We start from the raw sequence: 20,169 nt of genomic DNA on the forward strand, positions 1-20,169 counted from the left end.
TGCAATAAAACAGGGTTACAAAACTGGAGTAAAATGCAACAAAAAAAGTATTCAATACACACACAAAAGAGCATGCAATACACAGTGCAATAAAGCTGGATTACAAAATTAGAAAGCATTGCCATTAAGAACCGAGAAATACATATAATAGTGCAGTGAAAATGCCCTAAAGTTTTCACAGGGATCACGTTAAATAACTTTTAAAATAACTTTAAACAGATGCAGTTCTGCCCACTCAGCAGATTGAGTGCTGAGCTATAGAATGACTTGGGTGAACCAGCCTTCAGGACAGTGCCGTGTTGTAGTTAGAGCATTCCGAGTTGATGGAGGGAGTCCAGATTCAAATCTCGTTCAGCCGTAAGGAAAAATGCTAACCATAGGGTTCGCTTGGAAGAAAGGGCCAAACTAGGTGTTCCCTCTTTAAACGAGTTGGATCCAGGTTCTCCCGACTCGCTTTTTGCACAGCCAAACAGGTTTGGGGAGCTAATTTTTCAGGTTCCACAGGAGCCTAACTTGGATTGGGACCATTATTTGGGGGAAGACCCTTCAACTTCTCTCCCTACATTGTTTTCCTGACCCCAGTTGGCCTTGGGGAGGGGGCGTTGTTTGTCCTGTTTGGAAGCTGTATGTGTAAGGTTGCCCTTCTGAGTTGGGAAATACCTGAAGATTTGGGAGGGTGGGGTTTGGAGTGGGAGAGACTTCACCAGAGTATAATTGCCTTCAAGTCCACCCTCCAGAGCAGCCATTTTCTCCAGGGAAACTGATCTTGGTTGTCTGGAGATCAGTTGTAATAGCAGGAGATCTCCAGGTGCCGCCTGGAGGTTGGAAACCCTATGTATGTGCCATATCCCACACATGTGCAGCAGCTTCAGAATGGGCAAGTAACTTTCCCCCAGGGATGTTTCGGCTCAGGAAAACAGAATGGGCGAGGCAAGAGAATTCTTCCCCACGGACTGCATTCCTGAGCTGAATTGGCCCCTGTGGTCTTTTTAAAAAGAGGTTGATCTCAGCCACTGCGTGAAAGTTACTCATTGAAGAAACTGTGACATTTGGCCCTAGCAGCGCAGTCCTAAACAAAGGTACACCCTTCTAAATCAGTGAGCTCAAAAGTGTCTAACTCTGCTTAAGAATTGCATTATACCTGCCAGGGGACTGGATTTTGCTTTGCGAGGGAGACACTTACTGTTCTGGAATTTGGCCCCTGGTGTCTGGGGGGGGGGGGGGCTTCTCTTTCTTTCAGGTGACATCAAAAGAAGCAGCTCGGGGGCAGCAAAAAAACCCCCACCACAACACACCTTGGTCCAGATTCCTCCCACCATGAATATTCAAAACTCGGGCACAGCCTTCCTTTGGCTCTTGTTTACTTTAGGCGGGAGTGGCTCCCTCTCAGGTTAACCTTGACATACAGAGGGAGAGGGAGAGAGAGGCGCAGCACAGCTAGGTATGTGGCACCTGGGCACACCTGTATCCCAAGCACCTGAGATGTGAGAACCGTGTCGCTCTGGGCTGCGGGGAGCCAACCCCGCCAGTTTGGCCGCAGAGATCTGCCCCACCGTCCGCTTCCCGTCTCTTCTTCATGTCGCTGTTTGCCAGTAACGACTGAACGGGGTCACCCAAGTGTCGGAAGGAGTGTGGAAGGCCGAGAGAGAACAGGTACGTTGCCGGGAGGGAGGGGAGGGAAAGCTGAACCACTCGCTGGGTCGCCGGGACGTTCCGCCTTGGTGGCTCCACAAATGTTTAATTGATCGCCACAGCAGATGGGAGGCCTGAAGGCAGCGTGGTGCGGGGGACAGGATTTTGACTCCGGATCTTTGAGACAGGGATCTTCGTTCCCTGGAAGCTCCCTGCCTGCACCAGGTAGACTTGGACACGACACCGTCCCTCCACTTCCTTGACCTCTCGGTGTTGTCCTGAGGGTTAAAATGAGATAAAGGACAATCTGTAGTGCTTGCCTTTGTGATAAGATAGGAAGGCAAATGAAAAACAGGGATGAGGGCTGGAGAGCCCTTTTGACGCATTATATGCTCGCATACCTGGATTCTACTCCTGAAAGGCTCCTCCATTGGGAGAGCCAGTTTGTATATGGTACATACATTTGCAGATGGAGCAGAGGTCCATCGGTGGCTGTTAGCCACAAGGGATAGATGGAACACTCTCTGGGGCAGTGACACTCTGTACTCTTGGTGCTTGGGGCGGGCAACAGGGGGAGGGCTTCTGGAGTTCTGGCCCTGCTGGTGGACCTCCTGACGGGCACCTGGGTTTTGGCCACTGCGTGATGCAGAGTGTAGGACTGGATGAGCCACTGGTCTGATCCAGCATGGCTTCTCTTACGTTCTTATAGGGAGCAGAGGTCCGTCAGTGGCTATTAGCCACAAAGAACTGCAGGCTGAAAGGTCAGTAGCTCAGCAGTTTGAGACCAAGTGCCGCATGACAGAGTGAGCTCCCACCTCTGGTTCCAGCTCCTGCCAACCTAGCAGTTCGAAAGCAAGAAATTGCAAGTAGATAAATAGGTACCGCTTCGGTGGGAAGGTAACAGCATTCTGTGCGCCTCGGCATTTAGTCATGACCACGGAAACATCTTTGGGCAGTGCTGGCTCTTCGGCTTGGAAACGGAGATGAGCATTGCAACCATAGAGTTGGACTGGCTTTCGAGCAAGGGAAACCTTTACCTGAGGGAACACTATCTGGAACAGTGATGCTCTGTATTCTTGGTGCTATGGGAGCCGCAGTCGGAGGGCTTCTGGAGTTCTGGCCCCGCTGGTGGACCTCCTGATTGCACCTGGGTTTTGGCCACTGTGTGATCCAGAGTGTTTGACTGGACGGGCCGTTGGCCTGATCCTACATGGCTTCTCCTATGTTAAGTTTTTCCACTCTTTTTCATTAAGAACATCTTTTACACATGAAACTGCTGTCTACTGAGTCAGACCCTTGGTTTATCAAGGTCAGTATTGCCTGCTCTGACAGGCAGCAGCTCTCCAGGGCCTCAGATGGAGGTCTTGCAGATCACCTGCTTCCAGATCCTTTGAACTCACAGATGCCGGGAGTATATGCAGTTTGGAGAGGCCGGGGATTCTGTATGCAAACCGGGTGTCCTGCCTCTGAGCCACATCCCCTCCTAACTCTGAGTCTCTGTCTGTACCATCTTTTAATTCTCTGCGCATTAAAAATACGGTTACTCCTACATTTTCCGACCAAAGTGCAATCTTGTGTACTGTAGCAATGTTACACTCTTCCCCCCACCGACAGTGAGTATGACAGGCCCATGCGGAAAACGGCAACAAGCTGGTCTGCCCTCTGTGTGTGTAAAGTGCCATCAAGTCACAACTGACTTTACGGCAACCCTGGAAGTTTTCAAGGCAATTTACATTCAGAGGTGACTTGCCCTTGACCGCCTCTGTGTAGCAACCCTGGACTTCCTTGGTGGTCTCCCATCCAAGTACTAACCAGGGCCGGCCCTACTTAGCTTCAGAGATCTGACCAGATCAGGCTAGGCTTGGCCATCCAGTCAGGGCAGGTCTGTCCTAGCATTGTACTGTTATTCGCAGGTTTGTGTTAGCTTATGTTTATTTCTGTCATGCTTTTGAGACTGAGTGCTCCTTTGAGCCCAGGATGAAAAGGAGGCTGTGACTTCTTTGAACTGCTTCCTGAGCCCTTCTTTGATCTGGGGAAAGGTGGGCAGGAGATTAGGTCAGCACAGAAAATTCAAAGTCATTTCCAACCTTTCTAGCCATCGTACCTCCCAGCCAACGAATCCTAGAGTCTGTGTTTCTCTGAAGGATTGGGATTCTTTAGCATATGTCCTTGGTGTATGCACACAAGGACGATTTGGGTAGTTTGTTGGGGAAACAATGAGGGTGAAATGAGTAGATCTGGTGTAGATATTGCCGAAGACAAATCTGTGGTTGCGAGCACAAGGAAGATCCTTCGTTCCTTCTTTTACCACCCCCCACTTTCTGGCAGTGCGGATGATAGGTATGGGAGAACATGAGAGAAGCCATGTTGGATCAGGCCAATGGCCTATCCAGCCCAACACTCTGTGTCACACAGTGGCCAAAAGCCAGGTGCCCTCAGGAGGTCCACCAGTGGGGCCAGAACTCCAGAAGCCCCACGAGCCCCAAGGATACAGAGCATCACTGCTCCAGACCCTCCTGGCTGAATGAGGGCCGGAAGCGGGGCGGCCGGAAGCAGGGGGCGGGGCTTCATCATGTGCCCCGCCCCCGTACCTCACCCGGGGGAACTGCGATCCTCCGCGTTCCCCCCAAAATGACCTCTGCTCCAGACACAGTGTTCCATCTATACCTTGTGGCTAATAGCCACTGATGGACCTCTGCTCCATATTTTTATCCAACACCCTCTTGAAGCTGTCTGTGCTTGTAATCGGCACTACCTCTTGTGCCATTGAATTCCACGTGTTATTTAAGAACATAAGAGAAGCCATATTGGATCAGGCCAATGGCCCATCCAGCCCAACACTCTGTGTCACACAGTGGCCAAAAGCCAGTTGCCATCAGGAGGTCCACCAGTGGGGCTAGAACTCCAGAAGCCCTCCCACTGTGCCCCCCCAAGGACTAAGAATCCAAAGCATCACTGCCCCTGACAGAGTGTTCCATCTATACTTCTTGGCCAATAGCCCTTGATGGAACTCTCTGCTCCATATGTTTATTCAGTCCCCTCTTGAAGCTGTCTATGCTTGTAGCTGCCACCATGGAGGACCTGTAGACTTTTACTTCAGAATGACTTGCCACTAAACCTAATTGTTGGCCAAGGACATGGACCGTGAAAGCACTACTGTCATATATTTTTTTTAAAGAAAGACCCACTTCTAAACATACTCCCATTTTTGGTGCCTACTCGCAAAATAATTCCACACAACGTTTCCCCTTCCCAACATTAAACACAAGGGCTCGAATCCTGTGGATGAGCCCCATCCATGATAGACAGTCTTGCCACTGAACACGCTTCCTTTTCTGTTAGCTCATCCAGTCCCACAAGATCAATGGCTCCCAATGAGACCTTGCACATGGGGAGGTGCTAGCTGAAGCTAACACATGCGTCAGAGTAGGGGCTATCTAGTGCACTCAGAATTCACACTCCGAATCCAAGCCAAGAATCCCATATCAGTTAACAGTGTACAAATTTAAATGTCATTTGTGATATTTTTGTTTATGTAGCATTACTGAGCAATGGGTTGTGTTTCATATCCGTTTCACACCTTATACAGAGGCAAGCCCAAATTTGCCACTGAGCGGGTGCATTCAGATGGCATGCTGAGAGCGGTTTAAACTGGTCCAGTTCTGAATGCGATTATTTTTACTCTGGACAATCGCGATCACACGGGAGCGTGTGTCGGGTTTTTTTGTTTTGTTTTTTTCTCAGTTTGTGCATGTGCATAACTGTTCATCCGTGGAATTGAAAAACTTTATCCTCGCACATGCGCAGAGACACTAGGGCAAATCATGCATTTCACTTGACAGAGCACTGTGATTTCACTGCTTTGACAGAAGACTTCCCTTTAAATTTTTGCCTGAAACTGGCCTCTTTGGGATCCCGAACTCAAAACTAGTGACCGTTTAAATGTTGATTTTAAAAACGTGGGAGCGAAGCTCCGCCTATGCGCATACCTCCAACACACACCAAAAAATGGCGGCCGAAAAGCGGAAGCCTCGGGCAGCTTCCGAGCGGGGAGGGGGTTTAAATCATCGGAAGTGGCTTGACACCGGAGGAGCGATCACACAGGGGAAACTGCGGCTTTAAACGGGAGAGCTGAGAAAACACCACTTTGGGACCTGATAACAAAATACTCTGGGTTAAAGGGGTTTTGAGCCGGAAACCAACAGCTGGGGACAGGAGGCAGATGTTGACTGTGTGATCGTGCATATAAAATCCGTTGCTGAACTGTCACGACACCAGATCAAACGGTGCGTTTGAATGCACCCAGCATCCGAGAGAGGGTCACAACCTGCAGGTGGGGCCTGGTGTGCTCCCGGAATTACAACTGATCTCCTGACTACAGAGATCAGTTCCCTAGGAAGAAGGGATCTCTTCAGAGGTTGGACTCTATGGTGTAGCATACAGTTCAGCCTCCAGAGCTATGGTGTCTAGGAGAAATGGAAGTCCTAGAGTGACATCACCTCCCTGCTGTGGTTCCCTTCCCAGGCACTGACTCCAAATCTCCAGGAATTTCCCAAGCCAGAGTTGGCAGCCCTACAGAACGTCCTCCCCAGATCACTCTGTGCCATCTCCTTCCTCATGACCTCACGACCCACTGGCCTGATGACCCACTTTTGGGTCCTGACCCATAGTGTGAGAGCCAGTCTTAGGGCATGTTTACATGCATACTTCCTGGATGGGTGCTTCAACAGGATGTTTTTTTCCCACCCTGTAAGAGCACAGAAAAGGAGATCTTACATAGTTGAAGAAGACCTTACATCAAAACTTTTTTGTGGGCATGGCAGATCTGCTGTTCCTAGGATTGTGAAGTTCCTGGAGATTTGGGGGGTAGAACGTGGGGAGGTAGGGTTGCCAGGTTCCTACCTCGTGCCAGTGGGGGGTGGGAGGGAGCTTTTTTGGGGGTGGGATGATGTTGCCGCGTGCAACATCATCATGCCGGGGATGTTGTTTGGTGATGGTTTTGGGGCACTCTATGGTAAAATTGGGCTCAAGCCATAGAGTTTTGCCCCCAAACCAGAATGTTGCCACATAATGTCCCCAGCATGATGACATCACTTCTGTGTGATGTCATCATGCTGGGAATGTTCCAGGGGGTCATGGCTGTTGGGGGCGGGGCTTCTGCGAAATCAGGGGATCCCCCGCTCCCACCTAGGGACTAAAAGTACAACAAACACTGTGAAACAATACAGTGAATAATACAGTAATAACAACACTCTTTGTATTCAATATATTATAGAATAAATTCAGTAAGCCAATAGCCACGGCACAGTGAGCATATATATACTCCAACTGGTGTTAATTCTCACAAGCAAAGTCTCTTTGATTTTTCTTCTGTTGGCAGAATGAAACAGTTGACGTGCTCCTCTAGATTGTAAATAAGCGGTTTCAGTCAAACTTCCTGAGGACTGCAAATAGACTGGTACCAAAGAGTTTTGCCCCCAAACCAGAATGTTGCCACATAATGTCCCCAGCATGATGACATCACTTCTGTGTGATGTCATCATGCTGGGAATGTTCCAGGGGGTCATGGCTGTTGGGGGCGGGGCTTCTGCGAAATCAGGGGATCCCCCGCTCCCACCTAGGGACTAAAAGTACAACAAACACTGTGAAACAATACAGTGAATAATACAGTAATAACAACACTCTTTGTATTCAATATATTATAGAATAAATTCAGTAAGCCAATAGCCACGGCACAGTGAGCATATAGATACACCTGTGCACATTGTGCCGTGGCTATTGACTTAACTGAATTTATTCTATAATCTATTGAATACAAAGTGTGTTATTGTTATTATTATATTATTTATACTGTATTGTTTCACGCAGTGTTCGTTGTACTTTTGGACTCCTTGTTTACCGTGATCCCTTTTTGTTATAGACCCACCTGGGGACTGGCAACTCTATGGGGAGGGCGAAGTTTGGGAAAAGAAGGGACCGCTGCAGCATATCATGCACTCCAAACCATCCATTTCCTCCAGGGGAACTGATCTCTGTTGTCTGGAGAGCGGCTGCAATCCCAGGAGATAGCCATGCCCCACCTGAAATGAGTACAGATGCCAGCCTCCAGGTGGGACCTGGGGATCCCCCGTAATTACAGCTCCTCTCCAGACTACAGAGATCAGTTCCCCTGGAGGAAATGGATGCTTTGGAGGGTGGACTCTGTGGCAATGTATGTAGGGTTGCCAGGTCTCACCTTTGCTGCGGCGGGGGACTCCTGGCTCCTCACTGGGACTCTTCTGCTGCACATGCAGTGACATCACCGATAGTGATATCATCACGCTAGGGACGCCGTGCGGCAACATTCTAGTGTTTGGGGCAAAAACTCTATGGCAACCATAGAGTTTCCCCCTGAATGCTAGAGCGTCGCCGCATGACGGCCCCAGCCTGATGTCCTGTGGGATGCTGCTGTTCGGGGGGTGCAGCTTCCCCACTAGCCGAAATTGGAGGACCCCCTGGACCCACCTGGGGGGATGGCAACCCTAGATGTACCCCACTGAGGTCCCTGCCCTGTTGTTGGCCATCCAGAGGAACTGGTTGGCCCCTGTGTGAGACAGGATGCTGGACTGGATGCTGGACTGGATGGTCTATTGGTCTGATCCAGCAGGACTCTTCTTATATTCAACCCGGGCTCCATCCCCAAATCTCCAGGAGTTTCCCAGCCTGCATCTGGCAACCCTACACCCCCATCCCCCACTGGTGGTCGGGGGGGGGCGGCGGCGATAGCCCTAGAAATGGGGCCAAAGCTTGGGAAGAAAATGTGTACACTTTAGCCCGGGTTGCAAACCCATTATCAAGAAGCGGTTTATTTAGGTCACATCAGAAATGAGACAGCTTTTCCCCCCATGATTCATGAGACTGTACATAAGAGTGAGTTGGGATGTGTGTACTGGAAGTTTGTACTGGGCCTGGAAAAGTGTGCCTGGCCTCTTATTTGACAAGCCTTCTCCTAGGATGCTTCTTATTTATTTATTTAGGAGATTTTCATGCTCCCTTTCCAGAGTCATGCTCAAGACCAATTAAAACAACAATTTATCACCATAAAAACAACAGAGCCACTGAAACAAGCCCAGGGACATAAAAACAGTGCAAAACTATCCTTAAAACACACCTTAGACCAGAGGTATGCTGTAAAATGTTCTTGAAAAAGAGCAGTTTCTGTCAGAGCTCCCTCAGCCCCACCTACCTCACAGGCGGTGTTCCCTCTAAACTGAGTTAGTGTGAGCTAGCTCACAGATTTCTAGCCTCCAGCTCACAGATTTTTGTCTTAGCTCAGGGAGGATGGCTCCAGAGCAAGCTAATTTATGCAGCAGCCAAATCGCTCGCTCACAACTTTAATGCCAGCATCTCACAAAGTAGAATATTTGCTCACAGGACTCCACAGCTTAGAGGGAACATTGCTCACAGGGTGTCTGTTGTGGGGAAGGGAAGGGAACGGAGATTGTAAGCCGCTCTGAGACACCTTTGGGTAGTGAAGGGCGGGGTATAAATCCAAACTCCTCCTCCTCCTTCTGAGTTGGGAAATACAACCTCTTAAAAAAAATAATGTTGTTGATTTTTGATCATACCAGGCCTTTTGGGGTGGTGGCCCCTACCCTATGGAAGGGTTTCTCGGAGAACATAAGAAGAGCCCTGCTGGACCAGACCAATAGTCCATCTAGTTAAGCATCCTGTCTCACACAGTGGCCAACCAGGTCCTCTGGACAGCCAACAACAGGGCATAGAAGCCGGGCTGTCCCCTGATGTTGCCTCCTGGCTCTGGGATTCAGCAGATCAGTGCCTCTGAATGTGGAGGTTCCCCTCAGTCACCATGGCTAGCAGCCACGGATAGACCTATCCTCCAGGAATCTATCTAATCCTCTTTTAAAGTTGGTTACTCCTGTGGCCATCACTACATCCTCTGGAAGGGAATTCCACATTTCAATCACTCTCTCATGTAAAGTAGTATTGCCTTTTGTCAGACCTGGACCTCTACTGCCCATCAGTTTCAGTGGATGCCCTCAAGTTCTAGTATTTTGGGAGAGGGGAAAAATTTTCTCTTGGTCGACTCTCTCCACGCCATGCATAATTTTATAAACCTCTATCATGTCCCCCCTTAGAGGAGGTATATAAGGCACCTTCTGTAGTTAGATTCAGCAAAATGTGCAGCGGCAGTGGCTCAGTGGTAGGGCATCTGCTTGGCATGCAGAGAGTCCCAGGTTCAATCCTCAAGATCTCCAGTTAAAGGACCAGGCAGTAGGTGATGTGCAAGACCTCTGCCTGAGACCTTGGAGAGCTTTACCTGCTAATTCGGCAGTGACGGCCTCTTGGAGGTTACTCTGTAAGTTTTGCTGGGTTTTGTTGATTTGGGGGCAGCAAGTGGGGCTGACGTTTTGTGAACAGGTTTTGTGTTGTTTTTATGTACTTTACTTTTGTCTCTCCTTTGTAACGGATGGAAGCTGCTTTGAGCCAGAGCAAACTTTTTTTAAAATAGTAGGTAGGTAAAATGTTATTGTGTGTGGCCAAGGGCAAAACAATATAACAAAACAACTGCCCAAGCAATAATAAATATAATGAACAGTAGGCTTAGAACAGATAAAAGGAAGGACTTCTTCACCCAAAGAGGAATTAACAGGTGGAATTCACCGCTGCAAGAAGTGGCGGCGGCTATAAGCATAGACAGCTTCAAGAGGGGATTGGATACACATATGGAGCAGAGCTCCATCAGGGGCTATTAGCTACAAGGTATAGATAGGACACTGTGTCTGGTGCAGTGGTGCTCTGTGTTCTTGGTGCTTTGGGGACAATAGTGAGAAGGCTTCTGAAGTTTTGGCCCCGCAGGCAGACCTCCTGATGGTATCTGGGTTTTGGCCACTGTGTGACACAGAGTGTTGGACTGAATGGGCCATTGGCCTGATCCAACATGGCTTCTCTTTAGGGTCGCCAGCCCCCCAGTCCAGGCTGGGGTTTCCTCACTTTTGCGGGCTCCTCCCCACTTGGCCAGCAGTGGGAAACCCCACCCACAAATGCCCACAAATGTCACCCAGAAGTGACATCATCACACGGCCGACGTTCTAGGTTTTGGGCAAAACTCTACGGCAAATTTGGGCTCAAAACCATAGTTTTACTTAAAGCCTAGAGCATCATCGGCAATGTGATGATGTCACTTCCGGGTGACATCATCGTGAAAGCTTCCGGAGAGGAGCGAAGATTCCCCTGCCGGCAGCAAGGTGAGACTTGGCAACCCTACATCTCTTATGTTCTTATGTTTAAAAAGGTAAAGGAAAAGGTTCCGTTGCTTGAAAGCCAGTCGAGTCCGACTCTAGGGTTGCGGTACTCATCTCCATTTCAAAGCCGAGAGCCAGCACTGTCCGAAGACATTTCCGTGGTCATGTGGCCGGCATGACTAAACACCAAGGGGCACGGAACGCTGTTACCTTCCCACCCAAGTGGTACCTATTTATCTACTTGCAATTTCTTGCTTTCGAACGGCTAGGTTGGCAGGAGCTGGAACTAGAGACGGGAGCTCACTCCGTCATAACTTATGTTTAAGTTAACAATAAAATACAGGACGTGACATAGATTGCAGCATATTACGTATCAAGACAAAGGTTCTGCACAAATCTTCCTGGCAGCCAATGTGTACAGTGGCATCATACCGATCCTCATCCGATAAAAGGTAGATGACTTTGTCTGCCGCTGAATGCAGGGCAAGCCTAGCAAAAATGACTGTACAGAACTTGGCCCTGGGATCCAAGTAAAGGTCACACAGGACAGGACGTAATGAAGAAAACCCTCCAGTTCCGAGGCTCCACAGATACATCCTCGCTGAGCCACTGGTGTACGCTGGTAACGGCCAACTAACATGGCAGTTCTCATTGTTTGAAATCTGAGGGCTGTAAAGGCTTCTCTTTGTTTGTGAAAGGTGATGCTGGACAAATAGGAAGCTCTGGTGCGGTCCCATTTGAGCAGTTTAAACCATGGGGAAAATCTGAAGCTAAAAATGGTGCCCCTGTCTCTGTATTAAATATCTGATCCCGAGTTTTGAACCCATCCAGAGGGAAGCCCTGGGGGTCAACAGATATTAGATATCGGCAGAAGAGCCTGTGATACCTGGCAAAAGGTATCTTTCTGGAGCTGGATAAAGCACTGCCTAGAAAGATGAGTAGAGGGAGAATTCCTCAGCTTTCCCCAGTAATTAATTAAGGCAGTATGAACATGAGCCCTCACGGAAGGCAAGCCAGTTTCGGCTCGCATCAGGGCTCTACCAAACATTTGTTCGTGGCATTTGCAGACCTAAAAGCTGCTTTCTACATTCAGCAGCTAGGGAGCGGCTTTGGTAGAAGCTGGCCGTTAACAAAATCAATAAACGGCTACTATTTTTGACATATTTTTAAAAAGATCAGCATTTCTGCTTTCTTAGCAAACCTCTAGTTTGCTGTTATGCTTAGCAAACAGGTTTGCACCTCCCCTGTTAACTGTCCCATGTAGCTCTCATTGGCTCTGCCATGAAACTTACCTGTGGCCACATAAGTAATCTGATTTTTTACAGCGGAGCTGATAGCAGCTGTATGAAACTGGTGGAGGGGGGAGAGAACGAAGCCGCTTCTCCTTGCGTGCTCTGGTTGCAAACAGAGAAGAGCCAGCAGGCATCTAGGAGGCACAAAACTCCCATCCCATGTGTGATACAAAGAACTTGTGGTCCTTTGTAAGGTGTAGCTAAAAGGTCCCCAACATGATGCCCGTGGGTGCCATCATATCCACCTTTTCTGGTGCCTGCCAAGCTTTTTTTAGGAAGTAGGTGTGGCCAAGTAGGCCTTTTGCCCAGCAAGGTTCTGATTGGCTGTTCAGATTTTTTTTAAAGGTTGCTTTGGCAGCAGCTGCCACCACAGCACAAGAATTTTCACCGTGTGACTGAAGTAAATCATTTTGTGGCTCGCTCCACCTCCTGCGGCAGCCATTTTGTGGCTGCTGCGCCCACCAGGCCGGGTCAGAATTCCAAAAGGTGCCTGCAGGCTCAAAATGGTAGCTGGCACCTGAAATGGTCCTCAGGAGCTGTCCGCCATAATATTGCCCATCACAGTGATACCAACCATACTATTTATTTATCTCCCCCCATATCCTGAATGTTACAGGACCATTTGAAAGCTAAAACCATACAATAAACGATCCTGCAATAAAACCACCTAAACTCCTACCACATTAAGGCCAAATGGTAACTGCATTGATCTTGAGAAGAGCCCTGTTGGATCAGCCTCCTGTCTCACACAGTGGCCAACCAGTTCGTTTGGAGGGCCAACAACAGGGCACAGAGGCCGAGGCCTTTCTCTAATGTTGCCTCCTGGCTCTGGGATTCAGAGGTTGACTGCCTCTGAACATGGAAGTTCCACTGCAAACAGTTTTGTATAGTTTCCTCCAGATATTGGGTTGAAACCGAGCCATTCATGCTTCGTTTCCATGTGGAATTTTCCTCATCAGCCTCGTCTGACAGGAATGGTCGCTTTGGTATGGGGTGGATACACAGGAACACAGACACACTTCCTTTTAACCTTGTCCCCAGCGTGCACAACCCTACACAGTTCCCGACTGCAGCACCATTTGCTTACAGACCGATCTTGAGAGAGATCAACAGGGTGAGTGACACCTTCAACAAACACCTGAGAGAGATCCTGACGGAGGCGGATTCGATCCGGGGAAGCAGCCAGGTTTAGAGAAACCAACCAGCTGCTGTGATCTAGAGCAAACCGGCTTTTCTTGGAAAGATGATGCAAGGCAAAGGGTCCCTTTCCGGCCAGCTCTCGGATAACCGTTTTGTCTTCATAGCATGTGTTTCTGTGACATTTCAGGCCCAGCCAAAGGACTACCCCGACAGGGGTCAAGACAGGAAGTGGGGTGCTGCAGGAAAATCAGTGGGTGTCCACTCCTGGGTCAGTCCAGAAATGGGACTGGCAGCAGACACAAGGCAGAATAATATACCTGCCCCTGTAGGGTTGCCAGCCTCCAGATGGGGCCTGGAGATCTCCCACTTTCACAACTGACAGAGATCAGGTCCCCTGGAGAAAATGGCTGCTTTGAAGGGTGGACTCTCTGGCATTCTACCATGCTGAGGCCCCTCCCCTTCCCAAACCCCACCCCCTTCTGGCTCCACTCCCAAAGTCTCCAGGTATTTTCCAACCCTGCCCCAGCAACCCTGCCCCCTACTGTCAACATTCATCTACATGGTTCTGCAGGAGTGTAGAACTAGGGATGCCAGATCCGAGTTGAAAAATACCTTGAGATTAGGGGGGTGGAGCCTGAGGAGGGTGGGATTTGGGGATGGGAGGGACATGAATGGAGTCAAATGCCCTACAGTCCACCTTCCAAAGCTGCCATTTCCTCCAGGGGAACTGATCTCCGTTGCCTGGAGATCAGTTGTCATCCCAGGAGATCTCCAGCTGCCACCTGGAGGCTGGCAGCCCTAAGTAGTAGAGTGTTGCATGCAGGAGGTCCCAGGTTCAATCGCCTGCAGCTCCAGCTAACAGGATCAGGTAGGAGGTGATGTGGAGGACCTCAGACCTGAGAACCTGGAGAGCTGCTGCCAGTCATAGACAATAGTGACCTTGACAGACCAAGGCCAGGGTCTGATTCAGTAGAAAGCAGCATCATATGCTCCTGTGTAGAGACAAAAAGGGGACCTGCAGGGACTTGCAGAGGAGAAGAGCTCTCCCTCCATCAACCCCCATTTCCTCCCCTTTTAGCTCTTGCTTACAGAGCCCATTTCCTCTTGCCCAGTCAAGCAGATCTCTGGGGTTTCCCTGCTCCTTGTCTATCCGTTCAGCTGTCCATTCATCCCCTCTGCTCCAAGTCATCACTTTCCCCACCTCCTTTGCTGCTGGCCCAACTGTCCTTCAGTAGGGATGCCAAACTTCAGGTGACACCTGGAGACCTCCCACTGTTACAATTGATCTCCAGGCAACCAAGATCAGCTCCCCTGGAGAAAAATGGCTGCTTTGGAGGCCGGACTCTAGGGCATTCTATACCCTGCCGAGGTGTCTCCTCCCAAAACCCTGCCCCACTCAGGCTCTACCCCCCAAAAAAAATCTCCAGGTATTTCCCCAAACCACAGCTGGCACCCCTGTCCTTCAACCCACCCAACTGCAGGTTTTCCCTCCCCATAGCTTATCCTCACAGGGTTTCTTCCCCCTGGTTGCTCTCCTACCCTCCCCTTTCTTTTTACATTTTTGTGCAGCATCCCAGGTTACCTGTTTTTTTTTAAGCCACAATTGCCTGCACATGTGCAGATGTCACTGTTTACTTTGGGGAGGAGGCAACCAGTGTTCCCTCTAAGCTGAGTTGGTGTGAGCTAGCTCACTGTTTTTTAGCCTCCAGCTCACACATTTTTGTCTTCGCTCAGGAAGGACGGCTCCAGAGCAAACTAATTTTTGCAGTAGCCAAATCGCTCGCTCACAGCTTTAATGCCAGTAGCTCACAAAGTAGAATTTTTGCTCACAAGCAATGTTCCCTCTAAGCTGTGGAGTCTTGTGAGCAAAAATTCTACTTTGTGAGCTACTGGCATTAAAGTTGTGAGCGAGTGATTTGGCTGCTGCATAAATGAGTTTGCTCTGGAGCCATCCTTCCTGAGCTAGAACAAAAATGTGTGAGCTGGAGGTTAAAAAACGGTGAGCTGGCTCACACTAACTCAGCTTAGAGGGAACACTGCTCACAAGACTCCACAGCTTAGAGGGAACATTGGAGGCAACCCTCTGTTTTTGTCAATTAGTTTTCATGCTTCTTCTGCAAACTCAGTTTTGCAGACAGATATTCCCTAGCTGTGGGTTGCCAGGGCCCCCCTGGCCACTGGTGGGGGATGGGTGGAGGGTAAGGTTGCCAGTTCCAGGCTGAGAAACTCCAGACGATTTGGGGATGGAGCCTGGGGAGGACAGGGACCCCAGTGGGGTCCAGTGCCATAGAGTCTACCCTCGAAAGTGTCTATATTCTCTAGGAGAATTTATCGCTGTAGTCTGGAGATGAGCTGTAATTCCAGGGGATCCCCAGGTCCCACCTGGAGGCTGGCCTCCCTAGTTGTCAGACTGCCAGTCTTCCCTCTAAGCTGAGTTAGTGTGAGCTAGCTCACAGTTTTTTTAGTCTCCGGCTCACATATTTTTGTCTCAGCTCAGGAAGGATGGCTCCAGAGCACACTAATTTATGCAGCAGCCAAATCGCTCGCTCACAACTTTAATGCCAGTAGCTCACAGAGTAGATTTTTTGCTCACAAGACTCCACAGGTTAGAGGGAGCACTGCATACTGTTTGCATTTTTTTTATCTGCACAGGAGTTTCACCCATTGCTATCATTTATTTATTAATTTGCATCTTTATTACATGTACGATTGTTGGTAGGCAGGTCAGTCCAAAGCTGAAGCCATAAATAGAAATGATATCATACCTTGTTGTTGTTCAGTCGCACAGTCGAGTCCGACTCTTTGCAACCCCATGGACCACATCACGCCAGGCCCTCCTGTCTTCCGTTGTGCTCCTGAGTTTGCTTAATTTCATGTTTGTTGCCTCGATAACACTGTCTAACTATCTCATCCTTTGCCAATTTGGTGTAGTGGTTGAGTGCACAGACTCTAATCTGGGAGAACCAGGTTTGATTCCCCACTCCTCCACTTGCACATGGCTGGATGACCTTGGGCAAGCCGTAGTTCTGACAAGAGCTGTCCTTGAAAAAGAGCAGTTTCTGTCAAGAGCTCTCTCAGCCCCACCTACCTCATAGGGTGTGTGTAGTGGGGAGGGGAAAGGAAAGGAGTTTGTAAGTCACTCTGAGACAGGAACGTGAAGTCTGTCACTGCTTCCATGACTTCTCCACAGTATTTTGTTCCAAGACACTGAAAGGTTGGAAAACACTTTCAATTACCATGTCAGATTACACAGGGAAGCCATTGAAATTCACAAACATAAACATAATTTCAACAGGAAAGAAGAGAGTTTAAAAATAAATAGGACATGGCTTCCTGTCCTTAAAAACACAAAAGGCTCTACATCAGACAATAGCACTACAGATAAGATTAGAATTTCAACAACCCCCTCAGGAAGCAGGAAACCTCCTCAGGAAACAAAAGAACCTCCTCAGGAAAGCTCCTCTATTAGCATGTCCATAGCCTGGGGAACTCCTACAAGACAATGACTTAGCCCCACCCACCTTCTGGAATAGATATAAATTTACTGCCTACCATTTTCTTCTCACCTTGACAGAGAGAGTATTCCATCTTTCTGTGTTTATACCTCTGAGGATGCCAGTCACTGTTACTGGCAAAACGTCAGGTTCTACAATGCCAAGACCAGGGCCACACATCCCGGAAAATCTACAGCAACTAACTTCTCCTATTTGCCAAGGAGTGATGGGGCCAGATGCCATGATATTAGTTTTTTTGATGTTGAGTTTCAACATCATACGTATTACCAGGCAAAAGAACTTGAAATCTTGGACACTATTGTGATTTCAGTCGGCTGTAATGAAGGGTGTTTGATGGCTTTTGTTTCTAGCATTTCTGCAGCTCAAAGGTTCAAAGTGCGTTCTGCGATCCTCACAATCACCTCATTCTCCTTTGTGTTTCAGTAAATTGCATGAAAATGTTTGCCCACGGGGAGGGATGCTAGTGGTTTACAATTGCGCAAATGGTGCACGTTTTTGTAATATAATCATGAGCCCTCAATCTAGGAGGAGGAAACATTTATAGATGGGAAATACAAGAAAGATTAGTCTGGTCTGGAACTGTGGCAGATGCTGAAATAGAGCAAAAAACAAAACAAAAACAAGGGACAATTTCCCATGGGTACGTTCCAGTCATTTTGGAAATGGTCATCTGGGGAATGGCCAAAGACTACATTTGGAGCTGATGAGCAGCAGCCAGAAGGTACTCCCTACATCCCCAGAACCTAGAAAAACTGGCCTCAATTCAGTATCTGGATTATAATTTACACCCTGGATTAAACTGAGTATTGCCACATTGGGGGGTTGACTACATGTTATGTTTTTCCCTGGGTCAAAAGTTGAAGGCAGCAGGAAAAGAGGAAGACCCATCAAGAGATGGATTGACTCAATCAAGGAAGCCACAGGCTTCACTCTGCAAGACCTGAGCAAGGGTGTTAATGGTAGGGTGCTTTGGAAGACGTTAATTCATAAGGTAGCTCGCCATAAATTGGAAATGACTTAACAGCACTTAACGCACACACACACACAGAACAACCCACATGTGCATGTGACTTCCCTACAGGGAACTCAGTCCTCAATGTTCCCTCTAAGCTGTAGTCCTCAATGTTCCCTCTAAGCTGTAGAGTCTTGTGAGCAAAAATTCTATTTTGTGAGCTACTGGCAGCAAAGCTGTGAGCAAGTGACTTGGCTACTGCATAAATTAGTTTGCTCTGGAGCCATCCTTCCTGAATTAAGACAAAAATGTGTGAGCTGGAGGCTAAACAACTGTGAGCTAGCTCACACTAACTCAGCTTAAAGGGAACACCGGTCCTCAGGTGTGTAAGATGTGTAAGGCCCAGTTTGCACTGGGATTCCAGCTGTGAACGGAGACAGGGACTTCAGTTCTTCCCACCCTGCCTTTTTCCTGAACGAAAACCTGGGGGGGGGTATTATTTGAAGAAGAAGAGTTGGATTTATACTGAGTCTCAGAGCGGCTTTCAGTCTCCTTCCCTTTCGCTCCCCACCACAGACACTCTGTGAGGTAGGTGGGGCCGAGAGAGCTCTTTTGAGAACTTGGACTGACCCAAGGTCACCCAGCAGCTGCATGTGGAGGACTGGGGAATCAAACTCGGTTCTCTAGATTAGAGTCTGCCACTTTTAACCACTACACCAAACTGGCTCTACACCAGACTGCCTTAATAAGGGGCTCTACATGTACTGAGGGGTACATAGTTTGCCCAGCGGGGTAGACAGGGCTCTTCGGGGCCAGCAAAATGGCTCAAGAGCAACATTTAAGCACTCAGGCTCCATGACCCTGACCCTAATCAGGTCCCCCCGTACCTGGGAATTGCGTTCCTGGTGGAGAAGTCCTGGCCAGACCCTGATCTGGCCAAAGACTCTGTATCATTTATAAGGTTGCCAATCTCCAGGTTGGGGGCTGGAGTCCTCCCAGAACTACAACTGACATCCGCATTATAGAGATCAGCACCTCTGGGGGAGAGGGTAGACGTGGAGGGTGGACTGGATGGCATCACATCTCTGCCGAGCTCCCTCCCTCCCCCAAACTCCCCCCCCCAGGAATTTCCCAAGCCAGAGTTGGCAACCCTAGTTTCATGTAATTAATCCCAAAGATTAGGACAGAAGCTTACAAACCCAGGCTCTTGCCTAGATGCTTTGTGCTAAAAAACTGGCCACGACCTGAATGGCCCAGGCTAGCCCAATCTCTCCTCAGAAGATAAGCAGGGTCGGTCATGGGTAGTATTTGGATGAAAGACCTCCAAAGAATACTAAGGCGGTGAAGTAGAGGCAGGCAATGGCCAACCACCTCTGAACATCTCTTGATCTGAAAACCCTACAGGGTCGCCATAAATCAGCTGTGACTTGATGGCAAAAAGAAAAAACCAAAACTGGGATTTAGTGGGAGAGGTGTCAACAGGATTTGGTGTCTTTACCTCAGAATTCTAGACTTGTTCCATTGGGAAGAAGAACCAAGCAAAGCCACACACTCTTGCTAACCCCCCGTGCTTTTCTTTTCTTCCCCAAGGGTGCTGGAGTTCTTCCTGACAGCTGCCATGGCGGAAAATAATTACAGCTGGTGGAAACTGACCTTCCTTCGGAAGAAGAAATCCACCCCTAAAGTCTTGTACGAAAGCCCCGATATCTATGCCGTCGCCAGCAATGAGAACCAGCAAGAAGTCACGCCGGTGGACGGTGGTGGTGACGGAACTGGGGAACAGAACTTCAACGCCCGGCTAGAGAAGATAGTTGACAAAAGCACCAAAGGCAAACACGTCAAGGTCTCCAACTCGGGGCGCTTCAAGGAAAAGAAGAAAGTCAGGTCCATGTTATCGGAAAACCCCAACCTCTTTGTTGACAGTCCGCAGGATGAGAACTGAAAGGGGTATGAAGGAGCGACGTCCCCTTGCACACCCTCCATTTGAGGACCTTTCGCTGATCAGAAGGCGCCTCTGACGCATCCATATCATTAATTCTGCCAATGCAGTTAACGAGGGGCCGTCTGCAGTCACAGATCCACGTCCCGATTTTCACTTGAAAAGAAGAGAAATGAACTTTATTATTGTTTTTTAATTTAAGGAATAAAGTGAATTGTATTTTAAAAACAAAATCCAAGCTGGATGGGTAATTAACAGTGGGGAATGAGAAATAAACCAGTGGTACAGCAGAATGCAAGACCATTCAAGATGGCTTAAAACAGAGTCATTAGTCCGTCCCAATCATCCGTTAGCCATCCTCATAATCAGATGTTTTGCTCCACCTTGGCTTCCTTACTGCAATGCTGTTTACAGGAGCTTCCGTATGACTTCATCCTCTAGTTGTCCTGTTGTC

The 20,169-nt window shown here is 48.7% G+C and overlaps 1 protein-coding gene across 1 annotated transcript; it reads left to right on the forward strand.

Annotated features, from left to right (window-relative positions):
- The first annotated feature begins 1,476 nt into the window (after positions 1–1,476).
- PRR15L (proline rich 15 like) lies at positions 1,477–19,756 on the forward strand. Its single transcript, XM_015412455.1, has 2 exons — positions 1,477–1,653; positions 19,367–19,756. The coding sequence occupies exon 2, from the start codon at positions 19,395–19,397 to the stop codon at positions 19,716–19,718; it is 324 nt and encodes a 107-aa protein (XP_015267941.1). The 5' UTR covers positions 1,477–1,653; positions 19,367–19,394; the 3' UTR covers positions 19,719–19,756.
- Positions 19,757–20,169: the final 413 nt, after the last annotated feature.

This window comes from Gekko japonicus, unplaced genomic scaffold, assembly GCF_001447785.1.
Source record: "Gekko japonicus isolate JY-2015 unplaced genomic scaffold, Gekko_japonicus_V1.1 scaffold8, whole genome shotgun sequence".
NCBI lineage: Eukaryota > Metazoa > Chordata > Lepidosauria > Squamata > Gekkonidae > Gekko > Gekko japonicus.

Bases quoted from the DNA above. Each gene is read 5' to 3' on its own strand.
- PRR15L (XM_015412455.1), top strand. From the start codon at position 19,395: ATGGCGGAAAATAATTACAGCTGGTGGAAACTGACCTTCCTTCGGAAG.